This window comes from Chiloscyllium plagiosum, chromosome 2, assembly GCF_004010195.1.
Source record: "Chiloscyllium plagiosum isolate BGI_BamShark_2017 chromosome 2, ASM401019v2, whole genome shotgun sequence".
Lineage (NCBI taxonomy): Eukaryota > Metazoa > Chordata > Chondrichthyes > Orectolobiformes > Hemiscylliidae > Chiloscyllium > Chiloscyllium plagiosum.
The window spans coordinates 111187522-111208101 of NC_057711.1; the positions used below are offsets into that span (position 1 = coordinate 111187522).

The following is a 20580-nucleotide window of genomic DNA, read 5'->3' on the forward strand; positions in this document are numbered from 1 at the left end:
GCATTGAAATAAATGCAGTTTAATTTATTAGTCCTACCTTGTCTCTGCCTGCCCTGACTGTTTGACTCACTTCTGTTCTCAACTGTACCAGTCTCAGATTGATCTCTTTCCTCACTATCTCCCTGGATCCACCCCCCACCCCCCACCTTACTATTTTAAATCCTCCCAAGCAGTTCTAGCAAATTTCCCTGCCAGTATATTAGTCCCCTTCCAATTTAGGTGCAATCCGTCCTTCTTGTACAGGTCACTTCTACCCCAAAAAGATTCCAATGATCCAAAAATGTGAATCCTTCTCCCATATACCAGCTCCTCAGCCATGCATTCATCTGCTCTATTCTCCTATTCCTGCCCTCACTAGCTCTTAGCACTGGGAGTAATCCAGATATTACTACTCTTGAGGACCTCCTTTTTAAATTTCTGCCTAACTCTCTGTAATCTCTCTTCAGAATCTCAACCTTTTCCCTTCCTATATCGTTGGTTCCAATGTGAACAATGACCTCTTGCTGGCCCCTCTCCCCCGTAAGAACGTTCTGCACCCTCTCTGAGACTCCTTGATCCTGGCAACAGGGAAACAACACACCATTCTGCTTTTTCGCTGCTGGCCACAGAAACGTCTGTCTGTACCTCGGACTACAGAATCCCCAAACACATTTGATCTCTTGGAAGCCGACGTACCCCTCATTGCATTAGAGCCAGTCTCAATACCAGAAATATGGCTGTTCATGCTACGTTCCCCTGAGAATCCATCACCCCCTACATTTTCCAAGACAGCATACCTGTTTGAAATGAGTATATCCACAAAAGACTCCTGCTCTAGCTGCCTATCTCTCTTACCCTTCCTGGAGTTAACCCATCTATATGACTGTATCTGAGACTTTCCTCCCTTCCTATAACTGCCATCCATCATATACTGTAGCTTTTGCAAATTCCTCATCGCTTCTATCTGTCTCTCCAAACCATCCATTCAATCTGATAAGATTTGCATCCAACAGCATTTATGGCAGATATAATCTGCAGTAACCCTTAAACTCTCTTTAAACTCCCACATCTGACAAGAAGTACATATCACTGCAAAGGCCATTTTTGCACTTTCACAATCTACAGACCCAGAAAATAACACCATCTTATTCCTCTACAAAACACTGCACCAGGTTAAATTCATAGCTATGCCTTATATTTTAAGTTTAATCAAGAGACTTATCTCCAAAACCATGTAATCAAGAAAGAACCCACTGTACTCACTAATACAGCCTTCCTCTTGGACAGACTTAAAACAACAATTAACTTATCTGATTCTGTGTTGTGAACTTCGCCCAAACCGGTTCCTCCAAGATTAGTTGTGAATTTCACTGTTTGTTAATTTTCTCAGACGCACTCCGATGTCCTTTGTTATGACAATAAAAGTCTGTCTTCTTTGGAACACAGAGGGCTAAGAGATTTAATTGAAGTGTATAAAATAATGAGGGGCCTAAATGGTGTGGGTGTGAGGGATCCATTTCCTTGTTTGGAGAGTCAAAGATTTAGGGTGTGATGTACAAGGTTTTGAGGAGAAGTGTTTTCACCCAAAAAACAGTAAGTGTTCTATGTGTACTTTGCCTTTAAGAGACTTTTCCATTAAGGACTCCATCTGTTGTGTGCATACATTATTGCAACTCTGCCTGCTGCTGAACCTGCTTTGTGTCTACAAACTGCAAACACAGAAATCAGTTGGTTGTTGGAATTTATGCTTCATTACTTAGAAAGTGTCTTACAGTTTTAAACAAATGAAACCACAGATTTAATTGATCCCTGGAGCAATTGAATTATGAGACCATTATCATTAACATGACAGTAAGGATCTGGAACTCTCTGCCTAAGAGTCAGTAGAGGCAGATGTTTAGCTCTCAGAACATTTAAGACATACTTAGATTTGAACTGGAACTCCTACAAACAACAAAACAGCAAACCAAAGGCTGGAAAGTAAAATTAGGCTGAATGGCTGCTTGTCAAATGGTGCAGACATGATGGGCCAAAGGGCCTCCTTCTGTGCTGTAGTGTGCTTTATGATTTCGCAGAGGTGGAAGTCTCAGTCCAAACCAGCTCCAGGGGCAAAATGAGCCCAATGGAAAATCCCGCCCTTAGTGTTTCCTTGCTTTCTCACACTCTAAATATTAACAAGAATATCAGTACTGGTATGTGGCCTTAGCAGTGTTCTCCTTTCACAGCCTTTCTATATTTGCATTGCTAACATGCCTCCAATAAATAGTATGACATGGAGCAGGCGAGTATTCCTGAGCAAGGTATGAAAATTACAGGCCATCTTGTAATGAAGTGCTGCAATTTGTCCTCACCTGTTAGACAGAAAGCAGGGAGCTTTTGAAGTATGGGAATGTAAGAAATGTGACAGTCTATTTGTCCCACCCATCGCAATACAATAATAACTTGATAATGTGCTTAAGCAATGCTGAGTTAGAGATGAATATTGAGCTTTGAATTAGTGTCTTACCCATAAGACAAACCTCAGGAAGTGCAGCATTCCTCTTGGACTGCAAGGGTCACCTTGAATTATACACTCAAGATTTTGGAGTGGGACTTGAATTCTTAACCATCAGATTGAAAAGCGAGAATGCTGTGCCCAGTTAGAGGCAATCTCATTCATTGTCTAGCTTCCCTTCTCATCCCTGCTACCTGCCCTCCCCACCATTTCCAACGAGAGGCACCACCTTTTCAAACATCCCAACCATTACCCGATAGCACCAGATGGTACTAGCAGAGCAAAGCTAAATTTAACTAGTAACGTCAACAACGTGAAGGGCCATTCTAACTTGCTGTGTGACTGCACATTATAAAGAAAACCAAAAGAAAATACACCAGCCATGTATAAAGGATTGTTATTTAATGTATAATCGCCACATAGCTCACATTGTTTGCTTCGGGCAAGTCTCCTACAGAAACCTTTACAGACCAACCCCAAATCCATTAACATGATAAACCATTTGGAACAAATTCAGTTAGAATGGGAAGGTTAAGGGGAGATTTTGTAAAGAAGTTCAAAATTTTGAAGGTGTTTTGATGGGAAGATCGGGAAGAACCATTTCCACAACCGGGTAGCTGAAGCAAAGGGAACTAAGAATATTGTATCCAGTGGGTTATTATGATGTGGAAAGCACTGCCTGAAAGGCTGGTGGAAGCATATCCAATGGTAATTTTCAAAAAGGAAGCAAGTGCAGAAAAATGGAGAAGGACCAGGGGAGTGAGACTAATTGAATTACACTTCTACAGAGCAAGCACCAATAGCAGGAGTTGAGTGGCTTCCTTCACCAAATGGTTCTATTAATTTTTCTACAATCCCCTGAAACTTGCTTGATTGTTTGTTCAATAATTTCTATATCTTATTAATGTCCCCTTGGATATCTCCAGCAGAATTCAGTAATGGCAAGGGATGACAGAGTCTTTTCGGCTTTTGAATACAATGAGCTCTATCACCAATAGGAGCTGCTCATCTCTTTCGGTTTTTGGAAAGGGGCAACTGCTTTATAGCAGCCTTATAGAACGAGTTCCACTTTTAAAGTGGAAGTTGGCAACAGACCTATAAAGCAAACAGAAAAGATAAACTGTTGCCTGAATTATTTTTAGTTTAATTTCTCATTGGCATTTTGCACATTCCCTCCCTTTCTTTCACACACGCACACACACACACACACACCATAGATGCAATCTCTTGTCTGCTGCACAAACTGTACAGCAACACATTCCCACATGCGGGTCATTGCTACACATCCTCCCAGTTGGTGAGGCCCCTCTGTCATGACCCTAGTCTAGGAGGAGCAAACACCCAGAGGCACGTCAAAGCTGAAAAATGATAGACATGCCAGCTATCCCTCTACTCAGCTCCTTTTTACTGCACGTACAAGGCTTGTGACAGCAGCGTGTGGAGAAAATGCTGTTAGAATCCAGCTGAAGCAAGGCTTGTGATTGAAATGAGTTTTTACAGTACATCGAACTGGCAGTAACACCCCAGCAGAAAGTATTCCTGCTCACCTCCCCCACGTCCAACCACTACCTCCCCTTTCTTCAATCTACCTGAGTACGATAACCACGCTCTCTTAATTGTGACTACACTGTTCTGTATCACTCTTCTAGGATGGCAGAGGCTGAACTGCAGAAGCAAAGACTCCAAGCCATAGCAGTAAGTCAATTCTCTCTTTTATTCTTTCTCGCAGATTTGTAATTTTTTGGCTCGTTCAGCCCACGTGTCGTGTACCTTTTTTGGAGACAGTTATAAGGAGGCATGCCATTAAAAGAAGCCAGATGGGGTGTGAATCTGCCTGTACTCTGGAGGCACTTTCACTGATAGGTCATAAGAATCTCTAGTAACGTTGTACTAATATGTGCAATGGTCTCGTTTATTGAACAGCAGCAGGTCGTTGACTGTTATTTGGGTGTTTTGGTTGACTGTTTCTGTTTAGTTATGGTTTTCTTCAGGATGTTCCTCCCCCAACAGTAATCAGATTCTGTTCTAGTTTAAAAGAAAGCAAAATAAGCTTAAGGCTGAAGTATGTCATAATTGTTTTGAAAAAAAGAGAGATTATTACAAAAGCTTGAATTCTGAGCTGGATTGTTGTGTGTGATTAAAAGTAAAGCAATATTTCTGAAACCTTGCCCTGCTGAGAGCCCAAATCTAAACTTCAGTTTTAGATTTTGAGTTTAACCCATCGAGGGCATACAGATACTATCACTGTTAATGGATTGTTCCCGCAAATCAGTAATAACCTGACTGGGATTAGTTTTTAATGTCAGAGACCATGGAATGTGCATTAAAGTTTTGATCATGGGAACGCCTTGCAAAGTTGAAAACCAGTTTTAGTTTTCTTTTACTCTTCATCTTCAGCTGGAGTGCCATCATTTCAAAGTATGATTCTTTAAATTTTTGTGCATTGCTCTCTTGAAATAAACCAAAACTAAGAACTTGTTGTTAAAATCCTCTTGCAAAGATCTGACTGCTGCACTCACAGGGCCAATGATCTTTAAGCTGGTTTACTGCACGTGTTTATCACAGTTTGCTATAGTCCTCTGGTACTGGAGATATTCTTATATCAGTACTTCAAGCATTTCTTTTGTTTGAGCACTAACTCAATACAATATAATTGTATAAAGAATTTCAGCAAGGGCAAGGAAAAATAATAATTAAAATGATGGAAAATCCAGCATATTTACCAATGAAATGTTGAATGGTGTCTTTATATCCACACTTCCTGTTTCACCAACGTCTGGACTCTCTGACCTCTTTGCATCTCCAATCTCAAATGCTCTTCAATTAACGGCTGTGCCATCATCTGTCAGTCCTAACCTTTGGAACTCCTTTCATAAATCTCACTGCTTTGCAACCCTTTCTCACTTCCTCTTTAAGACATTGCTTAAAACCTACCTTTTCAATCAAGCTGTTGGTCATCTGTCCTAATATCTTCTGAAGTCGTTTGGAACTTGATTTTTCCCGCTAACAGTCCTGCGAGGTACCCCAGGTCATCATGTAAAAGGCACTATAGCAATGCTAGTTGTTGTGTCAGCTAAATTTGGAAAGGAACTGATTTAGTTTCCCTTTCAGCCATGTATGCCTGCAGTAAACTTGTTGCTATTAGGCGATAAATGCATGGAAGAGAGAGATGGATTTTTCCTGTCTGATATGAAAGGCCTTGCTGGAGGTTTCAGCAGCACATGCCTTTATGAACAACTGAGGAGGGACTGGAAACAGTCTGAACTGGAGCTAGTATTTTCAGAGAAGAATTGGACACAGGGGCAGACTTTTCTTATACCCCTTCACCAGAATGCAGAACAGCTTGAGTTTGATTTTCATCCTGAGATGTTGACACAGATGATTTTAATTAAAACCGCGGCTACTTTGCTGGGCTGATTTATATTACTGCAGAGAGAACGGTTGGGTAGGAGGAGCCTTGGGGAATGTCTAAGAATAGCTGCTTCTGCGATTGGGACAGCCAGTTAGCAAGACGGGAGACTGAGGGCAAACTGCTGTAAAACTGAGAGTCTAACCAAATGTCCTGAAGCTTCAGCTGTGTGACATTTGCTCAGCTTGGAGACATGGTATCCCATGTTTCTAAGAATTCAGCTTTGGGGGCAAAGGTTTCCTGCAGAAACAGTCCACTGGAGGCCTCATGAAATACCTTTGACAGACAAATGTGGAAAGCATATTAGAATATTCTAAGCCAGGCTCATTTTTGACATGTATATGAAAGTTGCTCTCAGCTGCAAGAATCTAACGGTTTCCAGTTCTCACTGTAAAAGAAAAATGGCCATTTCTTCACCCAACTCCCAGATATTCAATTAATATTTCAAATCCAACTCAATAAAATTCTTATGATTTATAATAATGTTGCCTCTGAACTGTTACTGTTATTTTTAACACAGATGTATGACAGGAAGGAAACGCAATTTTAGAAAAAAATGCGTACACGGATGGCGAAAACTGAATTGTATGGTGATATTGTGGGCTAGAAGCTGTCGGCAATATTATCAAATGCTTAACGTATTCTCAATGCTGTGTGCCAGGGCACTGTTAGGATTGAGCAACCTGTCCTCCTGCATGAGATATGTGAACCAGTCAATGGTCCTGAGCAGTTCCAAAATGCTAATTTATAAATAGAATCATAAAACAGAGAACAGGAAAAGGCCTTTTGATCCAGCTCGTCTCAGCCAGTTCTTCGGCACAACGTTAAAAAATAAGATAAATATTGATGCACAAATTTCGATACTTTTACATGAGCATTTTTTGCATAAATGTTTATCAAAAATGAACCATTTCACTTTAATTCAGTAGCATCATTTCTGAGGAATTTATGATTTAAGGTGGAGTTTGAAAACAGGAGACTGCTTGAAAAATGTCTCCTTCCTAATACCACTTGAATTCAAACAACAATCCATTTTCATAAATAACAAGTTTTCGCGTCTCAAATCACAATGTTTGTCTCACATGATGATGAAGTAAGCTTGTACCTTATTATTTCTGGAACATACGAACAAGGAACAAGAATTGGCCCCATGGCCCTTTGAGCCTGTCATTCAAGAGGATTATGGCTGATCTGATTTTAACTTCAACTCTACATTTCTGCATATCCCTGATAATCTTTCATTCTCTTGGTCACTAAGAATCTATCTCCCTCTGCCTTCAAAATATTTTAATGTGTATTCATATGAGGTGTGCGGAGTGTACTTTTTGAGATGCAGGTGGTAGCACAAACTGAGTGACAATTTAATTCTTGAGTCAAGGGAGCCTTTCTAGTCTGTCATTGCGGCATGTTTTTGTAGCCTCCTTTCATAATTGTGTTTAAATTTTTGCTGGGGTTTCAGAAATTCAATGTTCATGTTCCACCCACAAACTCTGCATTCCAGCCTGACACTCAATTATAAATATTGCATGTTCGAATTACATCTTCCTGAGCTTAATATTCCCAGCTTTCATCTGTTGTCCCACTCACTTTCCAGTTGAAGAACGTACTTTTTTTTCTACCAATCCTCTCCCCAAGTAGACTTCCAGGATCTCAATTGTATCTCATTCACTAAAACAATTTCAACCCATACAAGGGTGTGTTGTGTGATGGACTTACTGCATCCTCTGATCTGTCATAGATTGAGACAGATCTTGCCTGGACTATAACATTGTGTTCAAGACACAAGCAACTATTAATGTGCAAATTGGACAACAAGCTGAAAGATACATTGTGAGTTACAAACCTCTGGAACTTGCTGGTCAACTTACACCTCTGTGCTCCATTCAAGCAACATTTTGCCCATAATTTCATCACTTCTATATCTTTCTAGATGTACAAATTATTTGCGCATTAAATACAGCATTCAAAATTAGGTCCATTACTTAACAGCATTTTGTAGCCTGTTAACATTATGATCTTTGCTAATGCATTGATAATGTTGATACAACTTTTATGGACCAGAAAAGGGACAAGTTAAACTGCAATCTCATTCAAGAATGGAGTAAATTGGAGATCTTCAAAACATTCAATTTTAAGTGTTGTCATTTTTCTTACTTTTTCTTTTTTTCTATCTCTTAATTAAACTTAAATTCCCTCCCTTTATTGGTCTTTCTGAATCTGATTTGACTCATATTCACTTTCCTTCTCTGAACGATAACGTGCAGTGCCCATCACTTACTGCTCTGTTATGTCTCATGCTGTCAAGGCACCCTTATCAGCTCCCATTTCCAGCAAACTAAATTTGAGATGAAGATTGCGGGAGAATTTTTATCTAATGGCATGTGTCATGATCTGTCCTACTCTAGCAAGATCTGTTTGAGTATTTCCACAAAAATGTCTTCATGATTCCACATATTAAGAAACAACAATTACACATTCAGGCATTAGGTAAGAAAATGGATTAAATGTTCCCGACATTTCACGCTAGAATAAAAACACTAAATGCAGGCTATATAATGCTTGGTATCATTATATCTACTTGCACTGTGCTTTCAATCAGAATAGTCCGATCTCAAGAAATAATTGGCAAGTTGAAGTTCAACACATCAATCCATGTAGTTGGAAGTATAGGAAGGTCACTTACTCGGAAGGGCAGATCAAACTGATCAATGGGATCCAGTGTATAAATATCTCAATCACTAAAAGGTACTCAGTTAGCTCAGAAAAGAACTAGCACTGGACTTAGTTACAAACAGATAGAGTGGAAAAATAGAGAAGTGGAAAAATAGAGAAGTTGTTCTATACCCAATTCAACTTTGGTTAGACCACAATAGTGCATGCAGTTCCTTTTGCCATAGTATAAAAAGGATATGGATACTGGGGAGAGTGCATAGAAGGTTAATAAGGATATGTGAAATCTCCCAGGATACTTCCCGGGAAAAGATTGACATGCAGGTGTAGTTTCTCTTGATGGGTGATCTAAGGGAGATCCTGAAATTATATTAGGAAATGTTTTGATGAAAGAATGCTTCAACTGGTGGGGAAAAGGACAAAAACCAGCTGTCAATGAGAAATTGTCATGAATAAATGCAGCAGGGTATTCGGAAGAAAAATTTTCCCACGGAATGACTGAAGTGAATATGCATTCAAAGAGATGTCAGGCAAAAAAAATTGAGGTATGAGTAGAACATAGACACTAACTGAATGCTTTGATTCTGTATGTTCTATGTAAACATGCAGTGTAAAAATGAATATTTCATGGAGATGGTGAACATGTTTCCTCACGTCATCTTTGATTATTTGTCTTTTTTTTTCAAACTAAACAAAAGATTCATAAATAAACAAGCAACAAAGCAAAACTGATTTTGGCACCAGATTGAGTTAGGTGCATCAAATATTTTTGTCTGGTAAAATGTACGGACCCCAAACCGAACCTTTCCTTGTGACCCTTGCATGACAAATACCACCCACGCCACTGTCAACTAGACTGACTGGTGTGTTTATGTCTCCCTCAAAATAGCAGACAAAGGAATGTCCTACAAAGGAGTTTGTTCCTTTGTTGTCTATTGCTATGAACAGCAATTTCTAGCTGTACATTTTCTGGAATACTGCTGCTGAACATGTTGGTAGTGACTGTTCATGGTTGAGGCTTAATTATTAAGTAACACCTCACTGAAGTATATCGCTTTAATATGTGCAAAGGTAATTGGACAGGGGCCATGCAGGTTTTGAAATGTACTAACCTAATCCTTTGTTCTCGCTCTAATTTGCAATTTGCCATAAGGGAATTCTGCTCCAGTGATTACAAAATAACTACATAAACAATTAAAAATAGCTGCTAACAATATTTTGCTAGACTTTGCAACAATACAGCAGGACAATCATGAGAAATGTTCTTCCTTGTTGTGACTCCTACAGCCCATCCTGACTCGATTATGGCCACTGGTACCCCATGAAGCCACATCCCTCAAATACCACCTTTCACCTCAGCCAACCTGTCTATTGACTGGTCCAATATTGTAGATCTTCAATCAGGCAGGCTGCATTGGAATGATGCCTTCCAGTTCACGAAGGGTAAAAAGTACATGTACAGATGTGAATATTGATGCTCGTAATTAATCCAATGCAGAGTGTGAAAAACTGGTGATTTGTGGACTAATTTTTAGGCCCATTTGTATCCGTGACTAATCTTGTCAACCCAGTTTTCTTCCTCTCTTTGAAAGCATATTTTACAGGCATGTCACGTAATCTGACACTCATTATATAAAAACACAGGAATATTTACATTTACAAGTGTGTTTGTTCGGAGGTGTCTATTACATTTTCCATCTCTATCTCCCAGGCTCAAAGGTAAACTGTAACCTAACACCTTTCCACTGACCCTACTAATGCCTCCCAATTCCAACTATGCTGCCCCTACATTTCCACCATTCCTTCCTCAACATGACCATTGTTACATTATCCATCCTTCCCATGACCAACTGGAAAATGAACTCACAAAATCATAGAATGATTACAGCACAGGAGGCTATTCAGTCTATGGTATCTGAATTAGCTCCCCAAAGGAGCATTTCACTTAGTGTCATGCCCCTGCCTTTACCTCATAGTGTTACACACTCTCCCTTTTCCAATAATTGCCCAATTCCCTTTCAAAGGCCTCTATTGAACCTGCTTCTATGACTCTTAAACAATGCATTCCAGATCCTAGCTACTCACCAGACGAAGAGATTTGACCTCATGTCACCACCACTTCTTTTCACCAAATATCTTAACTCTATGCCCTCTTGTTTTTGATCTTTGGAACAGTTTATTCATGTCTATGTAACTGAAGTTCCTCAACACCCTGAACTATTGTGAATTCAAAGGAAATTATTTGCATTTTAACAATTTCCCTTTAGCATCAAACTGATCATTTATCTTCAATATCAGGGCAATCCTAGACAATTATCAATCTGCATCCCTCCCCCCCCACCCCCCACACCCCCAACCTCTTTAGCCTAGATCAGCTAATTTGACATAGACCAAGACATAGATTTGTACCCTTCCCATGTTTCCAGGTTCAGTCCAAACTGAGAAATGCATTTACACTTTCAGTATCTCAGACACAACAGATAGAGGTGGAGACAATCATAAAAAAGGAACTTGAGATACTATTGTGTTAAAGCAAATAAAATAAGAGGGAAACAATCCATGAAACTTACTTTTGATATGATGGTACAAAATGAAATAACAAATTGACAGCAAGTTTTACATCTCTCCGTTTTCATTTGTGTTGAAGTCAAGACCTACCTCAAGCCGTGAAAAAAGGTTGAATCCGTCTTCTCTCATCTTTTGCTAAAGACGTAAACCCAGTCAAAGACTGGTCACAAAGAGCATTGAAACATAAGAAATAGTATGGCTCTTTGCACAATGAGGCTATGGCAGATCTTCTACCTGAACTCTACCTTCCCCCATTACCCACACAACCCCAGTGCCCAAAAACTATCAGCTTCACTAGTTAATATATTTAATGAGCTAGCATCCACAATCTCTGGGGCAGAGAACCCCACAGAGTTTTAATCTTTTGTGTGCAGAAATTTCTCCTCTTGTCAGTTCTAACAGTTTGATCCCTTATTCTGAGGCTATGACCTCATGTTCCAGCCTCCTCTGTTAGCAAGGGGAACATTTCCTCAATATCCACCCTGTAAAGCCCCTTGGTTCAATCTCCTCTCCAGAAATGTGTAAATCTTATCTTCCCAATCTCTCCTCTTTGGAATGCCCCTGATGACAGGAATCCGTCATTGCAGTCCTTCTAAGGCACATCAGTCTTTCCTCAGTTAAGGAGACTAAAGCCACTCACTGTATTCAGGTGTTGTCTCCCTCATGTCCTCTATAACTGTGGTTAGAGATTTTACTCTTACGTTGTAATCCCTTCATAACAAAATGAAGAGTTTACAGAAGGATTTAGCTAGGTTAAATAAATATGCAAAATCTTGGCAAATGGTTTACAATGTGGGAAAGCATAAGGTAACATACTTTGGCATGAATACAGCACTGAATATTATTTAAATGGAGAAAGACTGCAGAAAGCTGTAGTACAGAGAGATTTGGGGGTCCTGGTGCATAAATCACCAGTAGTTAATTAGGAACACAAATGGACATTTATTTCAAAAGGAATGGTGTATAAAACTAGGAAAGTTTTGGGTTATGAAGATGTAGGGATACTGTACCTTTAAGACAGTTGTAAAGCTAGCACAGACTTAGAGAAGCACAGAGAGTCCGGAACAAAGTAACAACGTAACATTTGGTTGAAACAGCAAAGAGCTGAGTTGCCAGGATACAAAAACAAATTAGAATTTAGCCAATCAGTTTAAATTATGCCCCAAAATACCAAACGCAAATCGAGTTTGAATTTAGTATTTTGATAATATTAAAACAAATGAAACAATCCAATGTTTTGGGGTATAAATATCAGACATTTTGAATAGTTAGCCAGAGCAGCAAAGATCACTAACAAAAACAGAACAATACAGACTGCCTGCAGAACTGCTTTCTTAAAGGGACCTTTATCTATCAAAGACCTGTGAAGCAGAATCCCTAAGAAGAAGAAAAGAAAACAGAGGAAAATCTACAGAGGATACTCGGCTAAGCTGCCTGGTTTTGAAACATGATTATATTTTTTGTAAATTGGAATTGGAATTTTTATCGGAGCAGTATGGTAGAGGGGAAGGTAAAAGATAGGTTTAGAGAAGGGAGTGTAAATAGTTGTTCGTTAATTATTCTCTATTAGACATTAAATAAATAAACTTGTCAACTTTTACTATACATAGTCACTTTTAGGGTAGTTCTTTGCCTCTCTAATTTTAACAGATTACAGGACAGGGTGGAATCGTATCTGTGTTGCTGGTTTAATTTAGCAGAGGGGTTTACCTCGGCATTGGAGGCAGACCAGAGAAGGTTAACTTGGCTGATCCTGTTTATTAGATTAGAATACTTATAGTGTGAAAACAGGCCCTTCGGCCCAACAAGTCCTCACCGACCCGCCAAAGCGTAACCCACCCATACATTTATGTTTGCGCTTATGGGGGGGGGGGGGGGAAGGGAGAGGGGAGTGTCAGTATTTACAGAGAGTGTCCCTGGGGGGGTGGGGAGGGAGGGGGGAGTGTCAGTATTTACAGAGTGTGTCCCCGGGGGGAGGGGGGAGTGTGTCAGTATTTACAGAGAGTGTCCTCGGCACGGTGGCACAGTGGTTAGCACTGCTGCCTCACAGCGCCAGAGACCTGGGTTCATTTCCCACCTCATGCGACTCTCTGTGTAGAGTTTGCACATTCTCCCCGTGTCTGCGTGGGTTTCCTCCGGGTGCTCCGGTTTCCTCCCACAGTCCAAAAATGTGCAGGTTAGGTGAATTGGCCATGCTAAATTGCCCGTAGTGTTAGATGAAGGGGTAAATGTAGGGGAATGGGTCTGGGTGGGTTACGCTTCGGCGGGTCGGTGTGGACTTGTTGAGCCGAAGGGCCTGTTTCAAAAATGCGGTGCAGGCTAGAAGCGCCGAATGGCCTACTCCTGCACCTATTGTCTATTGTCTATTTACCCCTTCACCTAACACTACGGACAACTTAGCATGGCCAATTCACCTAACCTGCACATCTTTGGACTGTGGGAGGAAACCCACGCAGACACGGGGAGAATATGTAAACTCCACACAATCGCCTGAGGCGGGAATTGAACCCGGGTCTCTGGCGCTGTGAGGCAGCAGTGGTAACCACTGTGCCACCGTGCCGCGCACAATTTATGGAGGGATTGACTTTTAGAATTAGAATCCCTTCAGTGTGGAAACAGGCCCTTCAGCCCAACAAGTCCACACCAACCTCCAAACAGTGACCCGCCTGGACCCATTCCCCTATCCTATATTTACCCCTGACTAATGCACCTAACCTACACATCCCTGAACACTAAGTGCAATTTAGCATGGCCAATTCACCTAACCTGCACATCTATGGATTGTGGGAGGGAATCAAAGCACCCAGAGAAAACCCATGCAGACATGGGGAGAATGTGCAAACTCCGCACAGACAGTCACTTGAGGCTGGAACCGAACCTGAGTCCCTGGCGCTGTGAGACAGCAGTGCTAACTGCTGAGCCACTGTGCCGCCCCTAATGAGGAGAGGTCTTATGAGGAGAGGTTGAGTATGGGAGACCATATTAAATCATGTGGGTGTCGCTTGCTGGAACAGCATTTATTGCCTAACCCTAATTGCTCAGAAAGCAGTTAAGAATAAACCACTCTGATCTATGGTCTAGAGTCACATGTAGACCAGTAAAAGTGACCACGAGACCAGCATTTTTATCCTAAATTTTTATTGAATACAAATTTCAAAATCTGCCATGGTAGGATTCAAGCCCACATCCCCAGAATATTAATTAGTCCTGAAGAAGGGTTACACCCAAAATGTCGGCTTCTCCCCCTCCCGATGCTGCTAAATTCTTCCACCCTCCTGCCTGTCTACTTTGGATTCCAGCATCTGCAGTTTTTTTTTGTCTCTTCCCAAAGTATTAGCGTGGAGTTCTGCATTACAGCACAATGACATTTGGGCTTGCACTCAATGAAGTTTAGGATAATGAGAGGAGACCATATCAAATCATGTAAGGTTCTGGGGGGCTTCCATAGTGTAGATATTGAGAGATTGCTTCCCCTTGGGGGAGATTTCAGGACCGGAGGATAAAATCTCAGAGGAAAGGGTTGCCAGTTAGGACAAAGATTTGGAAGAAACTTTTCTGTCAGAGGGTCGTGAATCTGTGAAATTCTTTATTGCAGAGGGCTGTCGAGATTAGGTCATTAATTATGTTCAAGGTTGAGATAGATTTTTAATCAGTAAGTGAATTATGGGTAATCGTATAAAGTCAGAAAAGTTGAAATAACAATTATCCAATCGGTCATGACCAATTGAATGGTATAGCACTCTCAATGGGCTGAATGGCTTATTTCTGCTCTGACATCTCCAAAGTATAAAATATCATATACCTTCTTAATTGTTTGTTTTACCTGCAAGTTAAATTTCTGGAGTTCTAGCACAATGACATTCAGATTCTTCTGAATGTAAATATCTCTCAGTCCCTCACCATTCCAAAATAATTCTGCTTTGTTTCTTTTTTCGATCAAAATGGATAAGTTGGCATCTCATCTTATTGTAGTTCATCAATATAATAATATGCTCCCCATCAATGCTATCTTTCCTCAAATGAATACATTACAATTTCCACCTACTGTATCTCTGGCAATGGCCTTCGTGGTAATTTTGATGTTGGGTAAACAGAGGCTCTCGACTTGAAATATTCAAAGCTGGGTCTTTTCTTCTGCTAAAGACAACTCAGAAGATTTTTTTCAGAATTTTGCCATTGTTTCCTTTTTCCAAACTGCATTTAGCAAATTTGTTGCCTCAGAGATCATTTTTTGTCCTTTACTTTTGCAACTCTTTCCCTGTGATCTAGACTCAGTGACAGGCCACAGGAATATCCTCCACTTGAACTCCATTCACTGACCATGTGCATCCATCAGTCCTGTTCTTTTTTTTAACCAATAAACAAGAGTAGAATATTTTCCATTTCTCTTTTTTTGCTCCTAACGGATTTGTGGTAGGATGGAGGTTATGAACTCTGGATAGTCTAAGGTTTCATCACAGTACTGCCTTCCTCCATCCTCTTGCATACCCACTCCTCCAACATCCTCTGCCATTGCTCACTCAGCATCCATGTGACATGCTGCCTCTGTATTCCATTCAGTAAATGAATAGACTCCTCATGACTCAATTGGCTATTGCCTCACTGTCAGACAACTGCACTTCTCCACCATGTGCCTAACCTTACCAATAGGGGACACATGCTTTTCTCCTGGGTTGACTCAAAGCTGTATCCTGGAGTGTAATCGTTAATTCCCAAAAACTTCAGATCAATCCTGGAGGAGATGGGATTGCTGTAGGAGAAGTATAACTGGATCTTTAAATATTTGGAAGCTTTCAAACTGGACGCAAAGGACTTTGGTATGTGCAGCATTCAACCTTGAAGGATAGTTTCATGTTCGACAGCCAATCAAAGGTTAAGTAAAACCTTTGGGGATAGTGGGATGCTGAAAGTTGAATTCTTGAGCCACATATGGGATACATTTGCAATACAAGTAATACTAGAGGTCTTGCGAGCCATTTTAAGAGTTAGCAGTGTCCCTTTAAGCAATTGCAATTGGCATATACTGTCTCAGCTGATTTATTGACACATTATTTTCCAAACGAAAGCCTTCTATAGCGGAGTCTCCCTCAGGACACTGCCTCAGGAGCCAGGAAAACTCCTAGACAGCTGTCAGCCCAGTTTCCAATACTGCACATAGTTGTGCTACTAAGACAAATGTGTTCTCAATATATCATTCCCTTTAGTTAAGCTTGAAGGAACACTACAGCCATGATCTCAGTCTTAAATAGCTTCCATAAAAACATGATCTAATGATCTAAACCTGTGTAATATTTAAGATAAAGATACACTTTCAGCAAGCAGTGCTGTGGCCAAAAAATAGTTCTTGTTGCAGTAATGGTACAGGCACTAAACCCACCATTCTATCATTTGGAAACTGAAATAGCAACATTGGTGGCCAGGTTTTAACACAAGCTTTAACTCAATTTGTTTTAATGAGTTAACATCTCTGCTAAAACAGTAAGCGAAATGTACAGAAGAACCATCAGAATGAAGTGCAGAAAAGGACACATGGGTGAGAATAATGTCGAGCTTCTTGAGTTGAAGTTCAGAATGAGGTAATCGGCTGTCAATTGCAATGGCTTGTTGTGAAAGAAAGATAAATAATTACATGGAGTTGCATTGCTCTTACAGCACAGTAATAAACAAATTGTCCATTACCAGTTCTTATGTTCCACAAATGTCTTCTGCTATCTCACCCTAACATTACATCCTTCTATTTGTTTCTCCAATGTGCACTGATTGTTGTGGTTTCTTTGGTCAAGCACCATTCTCAGTATGATATGATCTGAATGCTCCCTATATGGAACTTAATACAAAGACTGGGTTCTCATTGAGACAGATATCTTGAAGTTTATTAGAGACACTAACTGTTACAAGATCTCAGATTTCAATAGTCTGGGTTCAATATTTGCTGGTGTTACAGATACATTATGACTGTAGCACTACACATGACTGACTGACTGACTATATTCTGCACTGACAACATTGCACTGCAACTATGAAGTTGAGGTGAAGATCTCTTAAGCCAGTTAGACATTACAGCATGCAACATTCCAGTATGATGGTACACTGAGTTCCTATGCAATAATACAATACTTACCAAGCTTCCATTTAAAGGGATCTTTGCATTTTATGCCAACTCCTCTCTTTGGCACATTATTCCACATTTCATTCCCTTTAAGGGGTTTCCCCTGAATTCCCTACTGGATTTATTGGTGACGGTCTTGCAATGATCGATGCTGCTCCAACGTTCAAGTGCAGAGACATCATGGGGATGAGCTTCACGGAAGGATGAAAGTGTAATTTTTGGAGTGATGGTAATTAGTTTTGAAGTCAATAGAACCAATGATCGATGTTGACCCAATATTCAAGTGCAGAGACATCATGGGGATAAGCTTCACTTTGGGATCAGTACCTCAATTTGTGGGTCCTGGCCCAGTGTGTGTGACACATCCAACCAACTTTTGTTGGATGACCAAATCAATAGCCAATAAGTATGCTCACTATTCATTTAATGAAGCTATTGGGCCCTCTAAGGGAGGTCTAAAACCTGGAGAGTGTGGCAGCCTCCTAATGCAGGTAATGGACAGGGAGGGCCTCTCAAGATGGAGCCACCTTCTCAGCGTGCTTAAAATCTTTGAGTATAATGGCATTCACATTAACTGACTGTTTCTGGGGAGGAGAAACCCTTTTACATGACTAGAAAACTCCAGTTGCCATTAACCCCTTCATGGCCGCAGTCTGCCACTTTCAGCCAGATAGCAGTCCAGCCTCTGAGCTGGCCTTCATAAACTGACATGGATGCAGGACTTGGCAAGTTAGTAAGCAACAGAAGATTCTGGGCACATTTGTCTCTGTGCCTTTCTCTGGAGGCCTCCCAAATTCTACCTGCTAGGTAGTCACTAATAAATAGTCATAACCACAACTAGACAAAGGGTCGCATGAGACCATTTAATGTGATGGATATTTGGGAATTAACAGCAGCTTTTGTAACTTGACACAAAGGTAATAGATTCCTATGAATCTATTCATAGATTCAATGGCACAGTGGTTAGCACTGCTGCCTCACAATGCCAGAGACCCGGGTTTAATTCCTACCTCGGGAATTGTCTGTGTGGAGTTTGCACATTCTCCCCAGTGTCTGCGTGGGTTTCCTCCGGGTGCTCCGGTTTTCTCCCACTGTCCAAAGTTGTGCAGGTTAGGTGAATTGGCAACGCTAAACTGCTAGGCGAAGGGGTAAATGTAGGAGAACGGTTCTAGGTGGGTTGCTCTTCAGAGGGTCGGTGTAGACTTGCTGGGCCGAAGGGCCTGTTTCCACACTGTAAGTAATGTAATCTAATCTAATCATAGAAGGAGACTATTTAGGGCCCATGCAAATTCTTTGAAACAGCTATCTGATTAACCCACGCCCCCTTCTCTTATATCACTGCAAGTTTTTCCTTCACTAATATGGATCCAATTTCATTTTGAAAATTACAATTGATCCTGCCTCCACTACCCTTTAGGCAGCACATGCCAGATCATAACCACATGCTTGAGAAAAATCTTTCATCGGCTCCCCCTCTAGTTCATCTGACAATTACTTTCAATCATGAACAAAAACAGAAATCTTGGAAAAGATAAGCAAGTCTGGCAGTGTGGAGAGAAATCAGAGTTAATGTTTCCAATTCAATGACCCTTTAACTGTTCTGATGAAGTGTCACTGGACCAGAAACATTGATTCTGCTTTCTCTCCACAGATGCTGCCAGACCTGCTCAGCTTTTTCAGCAATTTCTTCCTTTTGTCTCTATTTCTGTTTGATTTTTAGCATCAGCAGTGTTGGTTTTACCTTCAATCTCTGTCCTTCTCTAACCTTATTAAAATATCAAGTGTGTTAATCTTAAAAAAATCAGGCCAGTAGAGATTATGGCTGGCAGAAGATTAATGGCATGCTCACGTCTGGTGCTCATAGCATTAGGTAAACATTGTATTTGGTGGTGGTAATTTAAGTCATGGGTGAAACCTGGTTCGATTTTATATTACTATAAGCCCATCTCCATTGAAATCAATACTGGATATTATGAAAACATTGTCACTCCCACAATTCTGAAATTTAATATGACACAGATAATGCTGAACATGATCTGAACCAAAACATTCTCCTTCCCTTTATTCTTAGAATTCCTGTGAAGCAGGCCATTTGGCCCATTGAGCACACAATGATTTTCCAAAGAGCATCCCTCTCTGACCCACCCCATTCCTGCAATTTCCATGGCTTATCCACCAAATCTGTACATTCCTAGATACTGTGGGCAATTTAGCATGGCCAATCCACCTAACCTGCACATCTTTGGAGCATGGGAGGAAATAGGAGCACTCGGAGGAAACCCACCCGCAAATGCCAGAGGCAGTCGCCTGAGAGTGGAATCGAACTCGAGTCCCTGGCGCAGTGATGTCAAAGTGCTAACTGCTGAACCACCCAAACATGTTCAGTCAATAGTTGTTTCCTTCCACATCACCACATCCCCAGGTTGGAACAACAGGGCATTCAAGAAATGTTTAAAACAAGGAATCTTTAATGTAAGATTCAGGCACAGCTGGGCTCTTAACACATGCTTATTTATTCATTCTCAGGATCTATACATAACTGGTAAAGCCGATAGTTACTGCTCATCCTTAGTTTCACTTGAGAAGGTGGTGGTGATCTACCTTCTTGAACTGCTTGCAGTCAGGAATGTAGATATACCCACAGTGCTGTTAGGGAGGGAGTTTCAGGATTTTGATCAGGTCACACTTGGCCAACTCAGATCCAAGTATGGAACTTGGAAGTGACAGCTTCTTCAGCCATCTGTGTTCTTCTAGGTGGTGTTGGTGGTGGCTGGACTGTGAGGTGCTCAAATCGATGCACCAGTCACTTCCCAACTTTGTTTCTGGTGTTCAAATGAATACTCATTTGAGAATGACCCATGGAAAGGAGGATGGGTCTATTCCTAAACCAGCGTAATGCAAAATTCATAAGCGGACACATTTCGGATTTTAGCTGATGTGGCTCAGCTTGTACCTGAGCATTCAAAAGGAAAGTGCTGGAATGCTGAGCTCAGACATACAAAACATGATGAAGAGCAAAACAAAACACAGTTTCCAAAACAAAGGCAATCTTTATATTGGATGTGCAGAGCTCACTGAAATTTAGCATCATTCTCAAATCACTCAATAGAAGCATCACATGTGAAACCATGAGTATAGTTTCCTAATAAATTCTAAATTGTTCTGTATTCTGAATTAGAATAATGTTTCACTAACCTTTCAGTAACTGGTGAGAAATCTAACACAAATTGGTAGTTTATTTTTACCACCACAAAATGTTAAAATTCACAAAAGGGTCATGATGAGAATATGTGTGAGGAATGGATGTACCACCCATGCATTTATATAATGATTTTCACAAACTCAACGTGC

At 40.6% G+C, this 20580-nt stretch overlaps 1 protein-coding gene across 2 annotated transcripts in view; it reads left to right on the plus strand.

The window, feature by feature from the left end:
• palm2akap2 (palm2 and akap2 fusion) overlaps positions 1–20580 on the plus strand; it is a 330335-nt gene that overhangs the window by 131982 nt on the left and 177773 nt on the right. For both annotated transcript variants that reach the window (XM_043715729.1, XM_043715738.1), the window contains exon 3: positions 4123–4168. In XM_043715729.1, coding sequence (XP_043571664.1) covers positions 4123–4168 — 46 coding nt within the window. The remainder of the gene's footprint in view (positions 1–4122; positions 4169–20580) is intronic.